We start from the raw sequence: 18,036 nt of genomic DNA, 5'->3' as shown, positions 1-18,036 counted from the left end.
TCAAAATCACATTTCACCGATGGGTGGTGTATCTCTGTTACGCCTCCAGCGACGGCATTGTTTGAAAAAGATAAAGATATAATCGATTTACAGAAATAAGTGAAAATTACTAGTTACGACGACTCAATAAATGTCAGTGTCAATGTTATTTGTTGTGTTGTTGTACCAAACATAAACAAATCCTGTTAGTTTTAACGAATAAAAAATTAAATTATTCAGAAGAAAAAGTAATAAGAAACATTACAATGACCTGAATTGTAAAGTGGTTGGTAGAAATGTCCAAACAAGATCTCCTAAACCAATACAAACATGATCTAAATAAAATTAAATCACAGGCAAAATCTTCAGGCCTGAGCGAGGATGAATTTAATAAACTTGTTGAGGGCTCATTTCAAGAAATTAAGACTTCAAATGTGAATCAAAAAAACAACCAAAAACAATTTAAAATATGCATTCTCATATCTCTGCTGTTCAGTCTGGTATTTTATGTTTTATTGAACATACACACACCAACATCCAGCATTGTTCTAAGAAACGTACAGGGTTTTACATATCCTGCATTAAAAATCATAAGAACTGTGTCTTTACCTTTAATTAAGTTATTTCCTTCTTTAACAGGTATAGTCTTTTCCTTTACTATTAGTCTTTACCACTTTTAATAAATAACTTTTCTTTATAAGACTTATATGATGAAAGTTGTCTGGTGAAGAACCCACATTTCTATTTGGCGGATTTAGACTGCACACCATGTGAAAATGTACATTCTGTTATTGATTTGTCAGGGATAGCCAGTGTTAATCCCTATGAAAAAGTCAGTGAAGGAATTCCTTTGGTATTAAAAGTAGGTGTTTAGTAAACTCTTAAGTAGTTAATAATAATAAAAGTAACTCCAAGAGGTCTCTCAGCTATACAAATGCATGTGGTCTAAATATGATCAGTGGCTGCTTAATAACAAAATGGTATATTGATATAATTAAAGCATTGTGAATTCCAACCATACAAATGTCATAATTTTGCTAATAGGTCTCTTGGAATTGCTGTAGGTATAGTTGTATATTTTTTTTTACATATTTCTTTAGACATTTCAACATAAAGTGCTGTGGAAGGATCTACAAAAATTATATCAAAATCATTCTTCAATTCTTAAGCATGAAATTGGACAATTTTTGATAAAAAATATAAATGTTAACCCAGAAGTGTTATTTACATTTAAAGAAGAACAAATGTCTTCCAATGTCCATATTGAGTGGAGAATCAAGAAAATGGCTGCTGCTAGGATTATTAGGAAACTTTTTCGAAAACCAAATTTTTTCCCTGATAGGTAATATCTAACTTATGAAATCTAGGGAGTTATCCAGTAATGTTTTAAAAAACGCAGTAGCATTGTTTGTCAAGCAAAATCCAATATTAATTACTTTAATTTTGGAATTAGTGCAAACCACTCTCAACTGGTGTGGCTACTAACTATTACCAGCAATGCAAGCATTAAATGTGTATTGACTTTAGTGATTTTATACATTGCTGTTTGTGGATAACTCCTCTATCAAATCTATACAAAATGCCACACATACATTGATATTCACAGATCTGGGCAAGATATCGAAAGGTTTGTTTATATTGATGGTCCTATTGCCGAATCATACTCACTGCCTAATCCTGAATGTAGCTATGTGTTCATTATACAGGGAATGGGGGAAAGAACTATTACACTCAAACCAACTAAGGAGTGTCAAAAGCAATGTAAAACTGTATCAGTAATGATGAGACCTTCATATGTATGTAAGTATTTACTTTCATTTTTTTTTTCAAACTGTAGTATGACAGTGTCCTCTATAGTATGTTGGTACTAGTTGAACTTTAATTTTAGTGCTCTATAATTGGTGGTATTGGAGACCAGTTAGTCTTCCCAGCTATACCAATTCCAACTTATCCATATCTTATATGAATTCTTATTGCTGAGTTGTCATCTTAAATAATAATTATTTATTGCTTTTGATGGAAGTTTTATGAAATAAAAACAAATTTAATAAATTAAATGGATTTTTATAAAAACAAATTCTTAATTCTGCCACAATCTTAAAACCTTATCTTTTCCACCAGAGGCCACTCTTAATCCATCTGTACTCCAATCCACTGCAAACACCTCATCAGCATGCCCTGGTAAATCAATTTCTAATTTCCTGGTTTTTAAGTTCCACAGTTTTAAAGTAGAATCTGCACTTCCACTAACCATTAATCTTGAATCAGCACTAAATGCCACCATATAAACTGCTTGTACATGCCCTCTTAAAGTTGTCAGAAATTTGCCTGTCTTAGCATCCCACAGTTTAATAGATTTGTCAAATGATGCAGATGCTACTATTCTGCCATCAGGGGAAAATTTTACATCATTGACTAATTGTTGGTGACCAGTAAGACGAGCCAGTGGCTTTTTGTCTTTTTCTGGGTCCCATAAGAACAAAGTGAAGTCATCTGAGCCTGAAACAAGTCTCTCTCCTATAGGTTCAGTTACTTCTTTAAAGCGCTGTAAAGCAAATGCTTGTGACTTCTTTTTATCAGTCATAAATGTATCTTTGTTGGAATCTTTCACTGGATCAAATCCTCCTATTTTTAAAATATAATCAGTGTTTAAAGCTAACGTGTTAACCCAATGGGCATGTCCTTCCAAAGTTCGGCATAGCACACCATCAGTGGCTCTCCAAACTTTAATAGTCCTATCCTGTGAAGCTGAGTAAATTAAGCCCATTCCTCCCCATTTAACTACTGTTACACACTTTGTATGGCCAGATATTGTTAAGACTGTAGTGCAAAGTACTGAATCCCAAATCTTTATATCTCCATCTTTCGATGAACTGGCCAGTAATCTACATTCAGGGTTTTTATGGTAAGGCTCCCAGCTGAGGGCTGTTATCCACTGTTTATGTCCTGCCATAGTTCTTCCAATTTGATTGCCAGTTTTTGGATCCCACATAATTATTTTTCCATCCTTACATGCAGATGCTAATTTGCTACTATCTGGAGACCAGGATATACACAACACCCAATTTTTATGACCTTTACAAGTTTGATAAGGAGTTTGTGTATTTACATCCCAAAATCTCACTGTTGTATCTCCAGAACCACTTGCCAAATGCTTTCCATCAGGAGAAAAACTGACTGAAATTACTGCCTCTGCATGTCCAGGCATAGAAGCCGTACATCTTGTAACTGGACGTACTTTAAATACTGCTTGCTCTTGGTAAATGATATCCACTATTCCTTCAGTGTTTAATGGAGCAAGCTCTAAAGTTTTTTGAAGAGTACTGGTTATTTCGTCCTCTTTAATATAGAAGCGATAAGGTACAGGTTCTTCTTGATGTAATATAGCGTTGCATATTAATGTTAGCTGATCTAGGGTGCAATTGAGGGGCAGGTCCAACATGTCTCCAGCTGGATCACCATTTTCAGATACAAAACGACATAAGAGTCGTTGGATTTCGGTTTCAGACGACATTTTGAGGTTGTTTTGGGAAGATTGCAATATTATTTAAGGCCCGTTAAACTCAGAAATTACTTTTGTTAACACGATGACGCAGGATTCTAAATACTTTAAAAACATCTTTTAAATTTGAGGTTGGAGTTGCACTACGTCAACGTGGTACTTAATTTAAAATTTTAATGAACTGAGTATGTGCCTGTCGCACTCTTCGTTTAGAGTGCAAGAAGGACGACATGAGTTTGTTTTTTTCCGTCCTTAAAGGTTAAGAATGTTTGAGTTTCGGATTTAAATTTTCATTGTTAATAAACTCAGAAATGTAATTTCCACCGTATCATTGTAGGATTAGTTTGTTTAAATATAAGAATAAGTAAAAAAAATATTCTAGTATTCTCTTGCCCATGAGATAGTGCTAATTAACACAATGTCAGACATTCAAAAGCTGCTCAAAGAAGCAGCCATTCAGATTTGCTCAGGGGGTTCTGCGGGTAACTCGTTGTTATAATTAACTTTCCTATAGAATTTATACGAAAATTTTCCAACAAGGATTTGTGGAAGTGTGTATAATGCATCCCCTAGATCTGGTCAAAACCCGACTGCAAATACAAAATAGCAGAGGGGTAAATAGAGAAGATCCAAAACATTACTCGGGGATGTTTGATTGTCTCAGAAAAATGTACAAGCAAGAAGGTATCACGTCTTATTGGAAAGGAATTGTACCGCCTATTTTGGCTGAGACTCCTAAAAGAGCTTGTAAAGTAATAGCACCATCATAATGTTTTTCCAAATGGAAGAAATTGATTTCTTATTTTAGTTTTTCACTTTTGAACAGTACAAACAATTCTTTTTATTAGGAGCACCAGCCCCCACACCCTTGGTTAGTATCTCTAACTACTTCCCCCAACCTAAATATTGAATACCTTCCAATTTATAAAACATCTTATTTTCACTAAAACTCATCATTCTCAGACATTTTCTCTAGCTGGATTTGGGGCTGGTGTAACTGAGGCCATTTTAGTGAACCCATTTGAGGTGGTAAAAGTTACTTTGCAAGCGAACAGAGGGGTGGGCAAAGAATTGCCAAGCACCTGGTAAGATTTCAATATGTAACAGTTTTCTGAGCAAGCTTCAAATTTTTTTATCTAGGAGTGTAACTAAAAATATTGTCTCAAAACATGGCTTTGGCCTTCAGGGCGTGTTTAAGGGAGTTAGCGCCACCATTTGGAGGAACGGTCTTTTCAATATGGTTTATTTTGGGTTTTACCATTCAGTTAAAGGGTGGTTGCCTGAGTGTAAGGTAAAAATTCTTACTTCAAGAGACATGACCACACATTACTAACTCTGTATTTAACAACCCTCATACCATGTTTTGAGACTAATTTTTCTCTGCTTATATTAACATCATGCTTTATAAGTGATGCAAGTTTTATTCTTAAGCAAACACCTGTAAATTTGGATTTCTAATTCCATAGGATGAAATTCAAGAATTCTTAAGGAAAGTGTCTATAGGGTTTGTGTCTGGTACTTTAGCTTCATGTCTTAACATACCTTTTGATGTTGCCAAATCGCGAATACAAGGGCCTCAGCCAGTGCCTGGAGAAATTAAATACAAAGGCACTTTTAAGAGTCTATGCATTGTATACAAGGAGGAAGGGTAAGCGCTTTTGCTAATAAACTGATAAATATTTGATGGATTCATATTCTTTTGATAGATATTTGGCCCTGTATAAAGGACTTGTACCTAAGATTATGAGGCTTGGCCCTGGGGGCGCCATTATGTTGGTGGTTTATGATTATGTGCACTCGTATTTGACTGCCAACTTTAAGTAGCCTTGGGACTACACGCGTGAGTGTTTATGAGGATGTTGCTTTACAAGTAATGCGTTTTATATCATTTTTTTTGCTTTAAGTTTGTCATAGCATGAATGGCAGCGCCTTTTTGTATAAGCAAACTTTATAAATGTTTCCAAACAATAATAAGCTTATAAATCCATTTTTTGTTTTTCAATATGCTTGTGTAAGTCCTCCAGCTCATTCCTCAACCTCCCAAAAATATCTTTTATGCTAAAAGAGAAGGAATTTAATTGCAGCTTTAAATCAACCCCACGGTAAACTTACTTTCTCTGATAGCTTCGGTCCAATTGCTCGATCGATGCGTCAACAAATGTTTCCTTGTTCTGCATTTCACTACCGACTTGCACGCCTACAGATCTTGTGCCCTAAAACTGACACCTTGAGCAAATGTATTGGATTGAAAAGATATAGAATGTCTTAACTATTAAAACGGCGATATATTTATTAAATGATTTTATTAAAAATGGTTTATTGGCAAACTTAATTGCTGCGTATAGCATAGAACAGTAAGCTTCACAATTATTGCGTAGATTGGCGCAACCACATCATTTAAAGGGTATTTTCGCACTCTAAATAAACGAAAATAAACGAATAAATCTCAATAATATTGAAGTGAGAGATAAATCTCATTTCGACTACAATAAATTTGTTTTTGATAAAATATAGTACAGGCATTATATGCAGTGGATAGGTTGCTCCATCGCTATTCAGAACTGTGGAAAATAACATACTATTAAATAGTAAAAAAACAACAAAATTAACAACGGTAATACGAAGTTTCATACTAAAAACTACATAACAACACTTAGACGTAATTTCAGTAATTATTATAGCATAAAGCGGGCTCTTAGTAATTATTGGCAATCGCCATAAGTAATACCTTGTGATACGTTCTTTATGTTTATAATGACAATCATTACGTATACTTACTAAAAGAAATATTTGTATTGATATGACTTATACCAACATAAATGTTTCATTTTCCTGGAAAAACAATCTTATTATCATGGCTAAATTTGGTTTTTCTCAGTTCGAGTTCCAGTGGGTACCAAAACAAATTTTGACTAACCCAAACCCACAAAGCTTTTATAATCCTCCCCTACCCATACATTTCTTGTTCTTTTTGCTTTACTCTAATGTAAGTCTTTTGTCTACCACTTTCGTTTTCAAACACCACAGCTTTAGGACCCAAAGGCTCATCCTTCTTCCTCAGTATTTTCACTTCTTCTCCTCCTCTAGGTTGAGCCACTTCATAATTGTAATTGAAGCTAGGATCATAGCTTTCTGGCTGGTAAGTCCAATCATCATCCTCCGCTTGTCGTTTCACTAACCTGCTCAGAAGACTTCTCTTTACTCGAGCTGGAGAAGGAGTGGAGGTAACTCCTATCACCAGCTTTTTTTCACTGCTACTGTAATCATAATCATAAGGTACTGTTACAACTTTTTCGTTGTTTTCCAGTATTTCTACACCTCCCTGTTTAAAACCTCCACTGTGGAGGTAGGGGTGGATCACTTCAAGTTTGTTACTATCTTGGGTGTTTGGGTTTGAGAGTTTATTGCGAAAATCCGTATAAATTTCTTCAAATTTTTGTTCATGGGGGTACGTAAGCTTTGCGGCAATTGGTTTTTTCTCTTCAACATCCTCTTGTTCATCCTCTGGTTCATCTTCATCATCCTCAACACAAGGCGTTTCCTCGGCCTTCGTAACGTTTTTTTTAGATTCCTCTTCTGCCGCCTCTTCCTCCCCTTCCTCTTCAATAGCATTCCCAACCTTATCCAATTTCTTCACATTATCATCAAAAAGTCTTATTAGAAAGTCTTCAGCATTTTTTCCGTAATCATATCCATTGTTAAAGAGATCCTTCTCTTCGTAAGGGCTATTCACACTTTCCACTATTTCTTTATAACGAGGAGTGTCTTTGACGCCCTTGGGCACCGGAACCCCGTCGATTATATCAACGTCAAAATGATCGATGATGTACTCTTTAAGGGCCTTTTCGTTTTCTTCTTTTTTGCGCTGGTCTTCTTCCTCTTGTGCCTGTCTTAAGGCGGCTGCTTCCTGTTCTGATTTTTTACTTCCGTTTTCGACTTTAGATTCCTCTTCGCTTTGCTCTTCGTTATTTTTATCATCAGTTTGCACTTCAGGTTTTGGTTCCGATTCATTTTCTTCAGATTCAACTTCTTCATCTTCCTCCTCCTCATTTTCTTCTTGTTCTTTATTGGGTTCTTTAGAGTCTTCAGCAATTTTATCTTTAATAATTTCTTCTTCGGCTTTTTCGGCGACTTTATCTTCGTCTAACTTAATCTGCTCATTTACTTCTTCATCAGAATCCTCTTCTTGGTTTTCTTTTTCAAGTGTTTCTTTCTCGTCTGTTGATTCTTCCCCGTCTTCCAGTTCATCTTTCCCTTTTCGGCTACTCTCAGTTTGCTCTGGTATATCGGCGAATGCGGTAAACGGAGCCTCACTGGGTGTTTCAAAAGACTTTTCCTTCGTCGACTCCTCCTTTTCTTCTTCCTCCTCTTCTATCTCTTGTTCTTCATTATCTTTGGTAGACGTTTCTTCTTCTGATTCTTTTTCTGTGTCTTTGACAGACGTTTCTTCTTCTGGTTCTTCTTTACCTTTGGTGGACGTTTCTTCTTCTATTTCTTCTTTATCTTTGGTAGACGTTTCTTCTGGTTCTTCTTTATCTGTGGTGGAAGTTTCTTCTTCTAATTCTTCTTTATCTGTGGTGGAAGTTTCTTCTTCTAGTTCTTCTTTATCTGTGGTGGGAGTTTCTTCTTCTGGTTCTTCTTTATCTGTGGTGGACGTTTCTTCTTCCGCCTCTTCTTCTTTACCTTTGTTGGACGTGTTTTCTTCTGGTTTTTCTTTAGCTTCAATTTTTTCAAAGAACGTCGTTACTTCTGGTTTCACAGTTTCTTCCCCAGGCTCCTCTTCATCTTCAGCTTGTTCTTGTTCATTGTTGTTGTCTGCTTGGAAGTAAGTTGTTACCTCTGGTTTTTCTGTCTCTTCTTTTTGCTCATCATCTTCCGTTTCTTGTTTGTCTTCGGTTTCTTCTTCATTATTTTGACCTGTTTCGAAAAACGTAGTTACTTCAGGTGTTTCCTCATTTTGTTGAGATTTTCCAAATATCAATTCCTCAAGAGACGTGGAATAATCTGGGTTTTCGCTATCAAGCGTACCAAATTGAAATTCAAATGTTTTGTCTTCTACAGGCTTCTTTGCCTCAAATTCGTCGAATTTTTTGTCGTCCTTAGGGTTTTGTTCATTTAATTCTTCTTTAGGTTCCGCTTCCTTGTACTCTTCTTCCTTATGCTTTTCTTCTTTTAATTCTTCCTCTTTAAGTTCTTCATCTTTAAGCTGTTCTTCCTTTGGTTCTTGAGTCGCCTGGTCTTCCTTTGATTCTTCTTCATTGTTTTCTTCTTTATCATGATCGTCCTCGTTGCTTTCGTTCTCATGGTGTCCTTCTTTTGGTTCATCTTCCTTAACTTCCTCCTTAGGTTCTTCACTTTCAAAAGCTAAAAATGGTTTTTCCGTTTTAGGTTCCTCAACTTCTTCGTCTTTATCGTCTTGTTCTTCCTCATCTGTTTTTTCTGTTATGTCTTCTCCTGCGTTCTCACTTGAATCGTCTTCTTTCTCACTATGTTCCTCTGGTTCCTCTTTTTTATTTTCTTTCTTACTATCTTCCTCGTCGGTCTCTTCAGTGTCATCTTCTTGGTCATTGCTCTCTTCAGGCTCTTCAGAGATCTTTTCGGGCACTTGGTGATCATCAACTGTAGTACTTTCGATCGCTTTATCATCGAGTTTTTCAGTGATATCCTCTAAATTTTCGTGGAACTGGATTTCTTCTAAAGGTTCTGGATAGACTAATTTTTCAATTTCTTTGACAAAGTCTCTAGGTTTGAAGAAGAAGTCCGAATCAAATGATGGCTTATCTTCGTGCAGGTTTTTGTCTAAAACTTCTGTTAGTTTTTCCTTCAACTTTTCCTCTCCATGAATGTCTTCCAGATACTCATCATTGCGCCCTACAATATCTTCATTACCCACTTTAATTTTGTCATCAATGTGGGTATCTTCAAAATTTCCTGATGTACTAACAACACTTGCAGGGGTTAATTCTACATCCTCAAGTTTCTTAGTATTAACTTCAACCTCTCCACTCACCGGCTGCGATTGTTTTAATTCAATTTCCTCCTTGATTCTATTAACTTCTGCCTTCACTTCATCTTGTCCTTGTTGGGCCTTATCTTTTTGGCTAGAAATTTCCCGTAAAGCTTGAAGGATTTTATTGTGTTCGTGATCCAGTTTTTGTTCTCTGTTTCGTAAGTGATAAGCCGTATCCTCGAAATTTTTCGCAATGCCATTCAGAACCTTCGCATGATAAAAACCGACGTCATCCTTCTTGATTTGTGCATTGGTTTGGGCCTGTTGGCCCTTCAAATACCTTTCCCGATCCTGGAAGTGCTCAACGAGATCATTTAGGATGTTTTGATGTTTGCGTTGCACATAGCTAGTGGCAGATGTTTCAGGTTGGGTTGACTTGGCATCAGCAGGCAGCCCGAACTCTTCATTATAAGAAACCTGGAAGGGCCCCTCCGCAGCCTCGGGCTCAACATTGTAATAGGGCTCCTTAAGGAGTTGGGGATTTTTCACTGATTCTTTGGCCACCACAGCGTCATTATGAAATTTATTATTGTAATAGTTGACCAATTGATTATTGATGAACTTTGCTGCCTTGATTTTGGCAAGTGAGTCTGCGTTCTGAGGGGCAACTTTGAGGATGCTTTCGGGAGTGGCTGTTTGAGTAGCTACTTGAGTGGCTGCTTGAGTAGCTATTTGAGTGGCTGCTACCGGCGTAGGTTCTGGGGTGGAACTGATGTTAACACTTCTTACAGCTCTATGATGAGGTTCTAGTGGAATTTGTTCTAGTTTATTTATCTGCTTTGGCACATCCTTAGAAATGATCTGAAGTACTGTTAGGGGGCTCGGAATCGGTACTTTCGGCGCTTGTGTGCTGTATGCCGTGAACGCCTTGATTTCATTCAGTTGTGCTGGCGGAATGTCCCGTTTCTCTTCCTGCCGAGTCTCTTGAGAATAGTCAGGAAATTCTATGCGAAACCTGAAACAAAAATGGTCAGTATTAACGTAATAGATTTACGAGAGCCAGTGCCTGCAATCATAGCCGCTTGTGCTCGTGTTTTTGGGTCAAAACACTCGTTACAGTCTATCTTATTACCGAATCTCCATTGAAGCGTTGAAAATTGCAGCACTTTTACTAGAGTGCATAGGGTTGGCAGATATCATATTCATCATATGAGATCTATCGATCTCATGTGATAAATATCGTGCTGTAAAGTAACATCGCATGGTAAGTGTCGTTACGTAAAGAGCGTTATGGCGACATCTCTTTAATATGGAGTAATATGAGATTGATGGGATTTGCGGTCAAGATTATGACTTCCCAGAATCTTCAAAGCAAACAAATACACGAAACTGAAAAATAGATCATGTTGCGGTTATAATGTTAAAGATTTGAGGGACCGATGATTGGAAACGTAGTTTTAATTAAAAAAAAGTTCGTATTAATGTAGTTCGGTAATAATTTCGCTACTGATTTCAGAAAGTCAAACACTTATCAGGAAGATGATTTTCAACATTGCTTGATTCATATTATTCAAAAACCCCTGAAAACCGATCTCTTAATTCTTATTTCTGTTTACCACAAATACCGCCAAATGTACTTAATTCAAGAGAATTACTCTTAAAACTGTCCAGTTTTAACCACCTAAATTGCTTCCTTCACGGGTTAGTCAGAATACCTAACAATTAACTTGACCGTGGTGATTACGATTCAGTAGATATTGGGTCAACTTAGGGTTGTCAAATGTCCGGTCAATAAAGTATATTTAGCTATTCTGAACGTTCCACCGGTAAATTATCCGACATTTCTGGTTAATTTTTCGAATCGTGAAAAAATATTTTACCCATAGCCATATTTGACCAGTAAATTACCGGTCAATTTCATTTTATGTATTAAACGTGGACGTTGTCACCTTCATCACACATGCTACTCACTATTGAAATTAACGGTCAAAATATAATTTTTCCAGACAAATTCAACTTGACTTCTTCGTTTCAGCTTACTGAGCTAAATCCCCAATCGGAAAATTGCCATAATGAGGTTATTGACCACTTTTTTTAATACCCCAATCAATAGTATCTACTTCGAAAAATGATTTTACTCTATAGCGCATACTTGACCGCTAGATAGTGACATGTATAGTCAGCAGTGACTACAGTCCGTACACATTTATACGCTAAGAGCCACCTCCTGTCTTTCCTTACAGACATATGTGTATAACGCATGTCGAATATTAATCGGCCGACTGGGCGCTCGTCGTTGCATTTCAAAGGGCTTTTATGTGAACTTGGTTCCGCGATACGTCTGGCAGGAACTTAAGTTGGCAATGGTGAGAACGTACAGTTAAAAGTACTGGCAACTATATGAATCTCCTCTGCAATTGATAGAGACACTGAGGCTGACGGTTGCTTCTTACTATCACAGTTACAATACTTCACATCTGGTATTAGCGGGGTAATTTAAGTAAAAAATTTCCATAACGTTATTCTTATGGAAAGATTCAAATGAGCTAAAGCGACAATTCGGTGTAGCTTAACTCTTTTACTTGTGCAATCGGGTCTAAGAAAGGCATCGTTCAATCGAAGTATAAACTGACTTGTCCCGTATGCGTAATAAGTATCTGCCAACCCTTCAGATTTCTCTAGAATAGTGCGTAGTTAAACCGTGCTCGTTACTTACTTTTGGGGTCCATCCTTGCGGTACTCTTTTTTCGAAATGTAGATTTGTTCTTTGCTGTTTGCGGTCTGCAGCCCTTGACTGTTGACAGGTTGACTGTGGGATTTAAGCTCCGACTTTGTAAAACCTCTAGGAATCTCCCTTGGAGCGTGCTTGCTTTCCTCACTGTCTTCCTCCTCTTCCTCGGCCTCTTCGTCCGAGTCATTATCCGAATCGTTATCGGAATCGTTATCCGCCTCATTATTCGTCTCATTATTCGTCTCATTATCTGTTTCGTTGTCCGTCTCATTATCACTATCATTCTCCTCATTTTCATCAGTTTCTTCCTCGTCCTCTTTTTCCTCTTTTTCATCTTTTTCTTCTTTTTCTTCACGTTTCGGGCTCTTTTGCTCCTCCTCGCTCTCCTCTTCTCCTTCTTCCTCCTCTTCCTCCTCGGCTGGCACTACAGGGATTATGTTCGCGGCTTCGATCTTTTTCGGAAGCACGATGTTGAGAGGCTGTGGAGCTAGGTCTTTGTGAAAATAAATGCGTTCAACTACAGAGGGGTGCTGGGGAGGTATTTCCAAGTTTGCCCTGACCGCAGGACGGGGCCGCGCCGGCCGTGGGGGAGCTGCGGGTCGAACCGGGGGCGCCGCCCTGGGGGGAGCCCTCGGTGGCAGCCTAGGAGGAGCGGCAGGGCGCGGTGGAGGCGGCCTGGCAGGTGGCGCTGCTCGAGGAGGTGCCGCCGCCGGCGCGGGTGGCGGTGCCTGTCCTGGGGCTAATCCTGGAGGATAGGTACGTAACGTAAAGTCGTTGTCGAAGACTGTTGACAGAAGGTTTTGCCCTTCCATCTTGTCTTCATATAGTAAATATGTAAGTAAGTCCGTAGTATTAGTTTCGTTTCAGTATATTGAGGGGAATTTCGATAAATGAAACGTCGAGTAAATTAGTTCTCTTGTACTTTTAAAACGCACATACTTACATTCTTACTTAACTTAGATTACTAATTAATAAATAATGCTACGAAGTGTTTAAAATAAGTTAACAAGGAATTGTGTGTGTGTTTTATTTTTTTTTGGTGTGATGAATGGTTGGTTGATGTGATCTTGCGCACCATCCCTATGGGCATTCCTTTCATTCAATATTACCCTATAAAAAGTTATTAACGCCAACAGATCAGAGAGCACTGCAGATTTCTATAAAAAACTCCAACCCGAACATATCTATAAGTGTCATACCTAACTGCTGACGCTGATTGGTGAAGTCCAGGCCCAATTGATAAGATCGCCTGACACCTTGCACAGGGGGAGCTGGGGCTGGGGCTGCAGGAGCGGGGGCTCCAGGTGTGTTGCCCAAAGTCTGCCTCAGATTTTGCCAATTCACGCCAACTGAATAGGCCCGCCTTACTCCTGCAACTGGAGGCCCCGCAGGTGCAGCTGGGGGAGGAGGAGGAGGAGCCACAGGGGCCGGAGCTGGAGCTGGAGCTGGGGCAGGGGGGCCTGCGGGCGCTGCAACGTGCCCCATTACACCCCAAATCCTCGTACAAACTTTCCAACATTACCTCCTAATTGCTGCCTTTGGTTACTCCAGTTCACACCCAGCTGGAAGGCTCTTCTTACGCCAGCTGTTAGGGTGGATGGAGCAACTGGAGGAGCTGCAGGGGCGGGAGCGGGGGCCGGGGCCGGGGCCGGAGCCACAGCGGGCGGGCGGGCGGGTGCTGCCACCTGCCTGGCTAACACTTGCTCGACTTGACTATTAGGGTCGAGAGGGAAGGAGTTGACCACTGAGGAGGGATATGCCACTGGGGTCAGTTCGTGCACTGCGGGTCTTCTGTTGAGGTCATACCTGAAGAGTTGGAGATTTGATTGGGAATTTGCTGTTCCGTATGTAATGAGTATTGCGAAAGCGATTAGATGTATCCTTTGAAGATCATTGGAGTGTTAAAGAGTGCAGATTTGATGCGGTTAGATAACAGGTGCATTGTTTCGGCGCAACAAACAAAGCGGGGTAGTGAGGCAACTGTTGCATTGCATGTTTCCTGTGAATTTTAGTTTTCGTCTGTGTGATACAATATCGTATTAAAATTAATATTTGGGTTTGCAGTGCATCACCTAAGAGATACTTACCCGAACAAATCAGCCACCCCGCTCAAAAGCGTCCCAATAGTCCTTTTATCCCTGGCCTGCAGGCCGGCGTCATCCTCCTCGAACACATCATTATCACTATATTTTTTCACATCAATCACATTCTCGTCCAGTTTGATATCGGCACTAATCACTGCCACCACCAGCACCAGGAACCCAATGGAACGGCTCAAATTTGTCATGTTATTGCATTATTGTCAGGAGGGCCGTATGGGAATCCGTGTGCGGTCCCAAGAGGTTCTGGAGTCAGACTGGCAGGTGCCGTGCAATAATGTCACAGTCTTTTGCCTGATTTTCGATGGAGAAAGAATAGTGCTTTTTTTATCATTTGCGACACCTTATAAAAGGTATTTTCGCGAAAGTGGCCGAGCCACTTACGTAAAAACGAATCTGACCGTAACGCATCATTGGTTTCCGGCGTTTAAAATCCGATTTGTTCTATATTAAAGGATTGACTGTTGTTTTGTTTCATAAATACAGAGTGAGACTTATTTCATATGGAACAGTTCAAGGCGGGCGATGGAGGTTTCGCCGCGGATCGAGACCGCTCCTCCCTGTAGAGGCACAAGTTAGGAATATTGTTCTCTTGAAAGTCTTGTTAGTCGCAGGCTGAACTCTTTTAACCCTTTTTTTGTCCCCGGTGTATGTAAATCGAGCACATTCAATAAAATTATTAACAAAACGTGGTTTTTATCAGTTTGGGCAATTCTCGAAGAGTTTCGCAAATTTTATTATATTATTAGTGCGGTTGCAGTGAGCTGAACGTTTGCATCAGAACGTCTCCTTGTAACAATTATGGTTACACGGGCTCAAATCTGGCGAGAAGAAAGGCGTTTGGGTAGAAAATCCATGACAATTGCGTTCTAACGTCGGGTGTCATCATTGTCCGTGTATTGGAACATCATTCAGATTCCGATACAATCACACGCAGGTGTTGACATTGCTCGAAATGCATCGTTACTTTCTTCTTTCTTCATGCTGATTTATTGTCGGTAGCAAAAAGGCAAAGTGAAGACTCACGTAGTTCTTGCTGCTCGTGCATGCTAATCGCAAACTTAGTCATATAGTCATAATCAGCAAATGAGTTGTCCTGGGTATGGGTAATTGCGATTTTAATGCTCCGTTTTGTTGAATTATTTAGTAGGTAGACGAAGAACATGCCGTTAGATGATGGGTTCATGTTCTCAGGCTTGTCTTAGATAACAGTTTACACAGGCGGTCGCACTGCGTAAGGTAATGAGATAAGTTCAGTGATGTGTGACATTAATATCCGGTTAAAACGTGCCCATGTGAAGAAGCGAGATGTCGGTTTCGAGGAATTTTTTGATTTTCAAAAATGACGGTTCCTGGCGTGGTTGTGATCCTCTTTGAGCAAAGCTCTTGAAGCTTTTCATTCCTTTTTACAACTTTCTCCCCAAAGTTTTTAGGCTGAAATGTGGCCCTTCGTGCAGTGCCAACTACCGCTGGTACCCGTATGGCCTTGAGCCACTGCTTTGTCTTGATGAGGTTCAAATTGGGCAATCCAAAATTTCACATAAGCGTTTTCTCGAGACTGGCAACCAAAGAGTCGCCATCACTTCAAGTTCCTTTCTCAGACGGAGAGCCCCTGTCCTTTCTTAAAAGTCTAATAGGTAGAACAAGAGGTTATAAAACTCAAAAAACTCCTGGTTTGGTATATTGTTTTAAACCCATTTTTGCAATCCAAGAAATGGTCTCGAGGTTTTGGTACAAAAATACTTAAACGCGAATTTGTATCTACTTATGTAGCCACTTGTGCCAATATAATGGCAAAAACCGCAAACCACTTGGCAGCAAAGGATTCGTAGTTCTACCCAAAGCGAATCACTTAAAACTGTCATGTCCTAATTCCTTTGTTTTTGATTTGAGACATCGTTGTCATTAGTTTAGCATTTCAAAGTACCATATAGTACCTCAGGATAGTTAAAAATGGCTAGCGGAGACCTCGTAGGGTGGTGTGATGGCCCTGTTAAGTCTTAATTATGTCGTTTTTTTTTATAGTTTTGTAAAGCAATTTTTTATATATATTTTTTAATTTACGTAAATTAAAAAAATTGTCAGTGGTCCATTATGTAAACATACGTGCCAGTAATGACCTACGTAAGAAATTTTCCATAATTAACGTTTAACTTGTTTTGTAGGTCTTTTTTTGTCGTTTGACTTCTTAATGCTCGTAGTAACTTTTTCTTTACTGCTTCTCTCTCAGATCAGTAACTCCACGTTAATGAGTCTGTGTGCCTGAGGTTCCTTGGTCCTTCATAGGACAAAAACCTAAAGAATTTTTTACAAGGTTCCGCATCTTGTGATATCACCAACCAATCCGCACCACTCCCAGCCCGCAAGTTGAATAGTGTTACTATCCGTTTATACAGAGTAGAAGCAAAATCTTCTCGAAATTGAGGTCCGAGAATATCGAAGTTGGTGATCGGGACCTTCGTCTGTTCGCCCTCATCCTGTAATTAGCTGAAGAATAATGCAAGATTTTCGAAATTGCATTGCAAGTTCAGAGATAAATGAGTTGTTGACCGGTCTGATTTAAATCGGAAAGTATAGAGAGTGTTCTACATATTGGGCGCCGGTCGGTGTTTTTTTGGAGGACTCTGGGAAACGATGATATAACGAAAATCAAAATGATTTATTTAGGATAACGATTTCTGGTTTACACTTCTAAATTTTTTTAATAAGAAGCAGTGGTGTCAGATTTACAAAAAATCATGTGAACTTATGAATTTTAGGTGAAACTTGGAGAGAAATAGTTTTAAGCATACCATGGTCTCTTTTCTCTGACCCTGTAGCAATTTTTAGCGCAATACAAGTACTCTTTTTCGATACTTCAAGAACGCGCCTATCCGAGTGTGTTTCAAGCATTCAGATGAATGCTATAAACTGTACGTTTTACAGAATTTATGCAATGGGCCGTCAAAGGTAGGGGACTGCACCCGCCAGTCTCCCCTACTAAATGCGATAATGGTCTGCAATTTCTAGAAGTGACATAATGTGATTGTTAATTAATGTGAATATTGAGAGGTTTTCGTTTATAGAAGCAACATATTTTTTTCTTCTAAGTTAAAGCTTTAATCTAAGCACTTACGACATGCAAAATTGTGCGAGAAGGTATTTATATCTACATAATAGACTTTTACTTCTTCCACTATAGCTTAAATTTAAGCCAAAACTTTTTATCTGTTAAACTGAAATTGCTAATTTTCTGGTTCAAACTAGATTAAATTGAGATTTTGAAAGTCGCATCAAAGGTAAAAATGAGCGCTACTGCCTCACTAGGTTTGCTTAAAAAAAAAACATGTCAGATGGCTTTCTAAGCAAACAGTCTCAACTTAAATTGCACTAAAAACTATTTAAGCAGAGGTAAAAACATGGGAAAAAAAGTTTTTTTGGCGCCCCTCTCGGAAGGGGATGAACTTTTGAATCATGTTAATGATAAGATTCAGGGCGGGCCAAATGGTGCACCAACCATAGATTCAAAAAAATATAAAAACGGGCCAAAATGAAACCCAAAACTTAATTTGTAAAATTACTCAGCTATTTTTAGAGAGAAATTCCGCCATTTTCTTTTGCGAATAGAAAATTTTTTTTACACATTGCGCATAAGATTCTGTGCTGAACTGGAGGCGATCGGGGATGCCAAAATGGGTAAAAAGTGTTACGCCTGAAATGGTTTAATTTGAAAAAATGCTTAACTTTTCGGGGCGGCAAGCTACGCCACTGCTTTCGCATGGCTCGAATCAAGCAA

The 18,036-nt window shown here is 38.8% G+C and overlaps 4 protein-coding genes across 4 annotated transcripts; 2 read left to right on the top strand and 2 right to left on the bottom strand.

The window, feature by feature from the left end:
- The first annotated feature begins 78 nt into the window (after positions 1 to 78).
- LOC136343907 (uncharacterized) lies at positions 79 to 2,036 on the top strand. Its single transcript, XM_066290912.1, has 5 exons — positions 79 to 618; positions 681 to 841; positions 1,080 to 1,321; positions 1,586 to 1,779; positions 1,868 to 2,036. Exons 1-5 carry the CDS (start codon positions 276 to 278, stop codon positions 1,957 to 1,959), a joined length of 1,032 nt encoding a protein of 343 aa, XP_066147009.1. The 5' UTR covers positions 79 to 275; the 3' UTR covers positions 1,960 to 2,036.
- Nle (notchless) lies at positions 2,023 to 3,631 on the bottom strand. The gene has a single exon (XM_066290904.1). The coding sequence runs from the start codon at positions 3,491 to 3,493 to the stop codon at positions 2,060 to 2,062; it is 1,434 nt and encodes a 477-aa protein (XP_066147001.1). The 5' UTR covers positions 3,494 to 3,631; the 3' UTR covers positions 2,023 to 2,059.
- A 128-nt stretch (positions 3,632 to 3,759) lies between these two features.
- LOC136343909 (mitochondrial 2-oxodicarboxylate carrier) lies at positions 3,760 to 5,468 on the top strand. The gene is made up of 7 exons (XM_066290916.1): positions 3,760 to 3,963; positions 4,022 to 4,233; positions 4,290 to 4,352; positions 4,445 to 4,566; positions 4,622 to 4,772; positions 4,948 to 5,129; positions 5,188 to 5,468. The coding sequence occupies exons 1-7, from the start codon at positions 3,900 to 3,902 to the stop codon at positions 5,303 to 5,305; spliced, it is 912 nt and encodes a 303-aa protein (XP_066147013.1). The 5' UTR covers positions 3,760 to 3,899; the 3' UTR covers positions 5,306 to 5,468.
- Positions 5,469 to 5,593: 125 nt separating this feature from the next.
- Positions 5,594 to 14,809, bottom strand: LOC136344190 (FK506-binding protein 5-like). Its single transcript, XM_066291402.1, has 6 exons — positions 14,250 to 14,809; positions 13,685 to 13,968; positions 13,362 to 13,631; positions 12,148 to 12,907; positions 5,752 to 10,446; positions 5,594 to 5,694 (listed from the first exon to the last, which is right to left on the bottom strand). The coding sequence occupies exons 1-5, from the start codon at positions 14,447 to 14,449 to the stop codon at positions 6,429 to 6,431; spliced, it is 5,532 nt and encodes a 1,843-aa protein (XP_066147499.1). The 5' UTR covers positions 14,450 to 14,809; the 3' UTR covers positions 5,594 to 5,694; positions 5,752 to 6,428.
- Between the last annotated feature and the right edge of the window lie 3,227 nt (positions 14,810 to 18,036).

The sequence above is a fragment of the Euwallacea fornicatus genome, chromosome 16 (genome assembly GCF_040115645.1).
Source record: "Euwallacea fornicatus isolate EFF26 chromosome 16, ASM4011564v1, whole genome shotgun sequence".
NCBI lineage: Eukaryota > Metazoa > Arthropoda > Insecta > Coleoptera > Curculionidae > Euwallacea > Euwallacea fornicatus.
The sequence above is the reverse complement of the archived record's forward strand: the minus strand, read 5'-3'. Positions and strand labels throughout refer to the sequence as shown.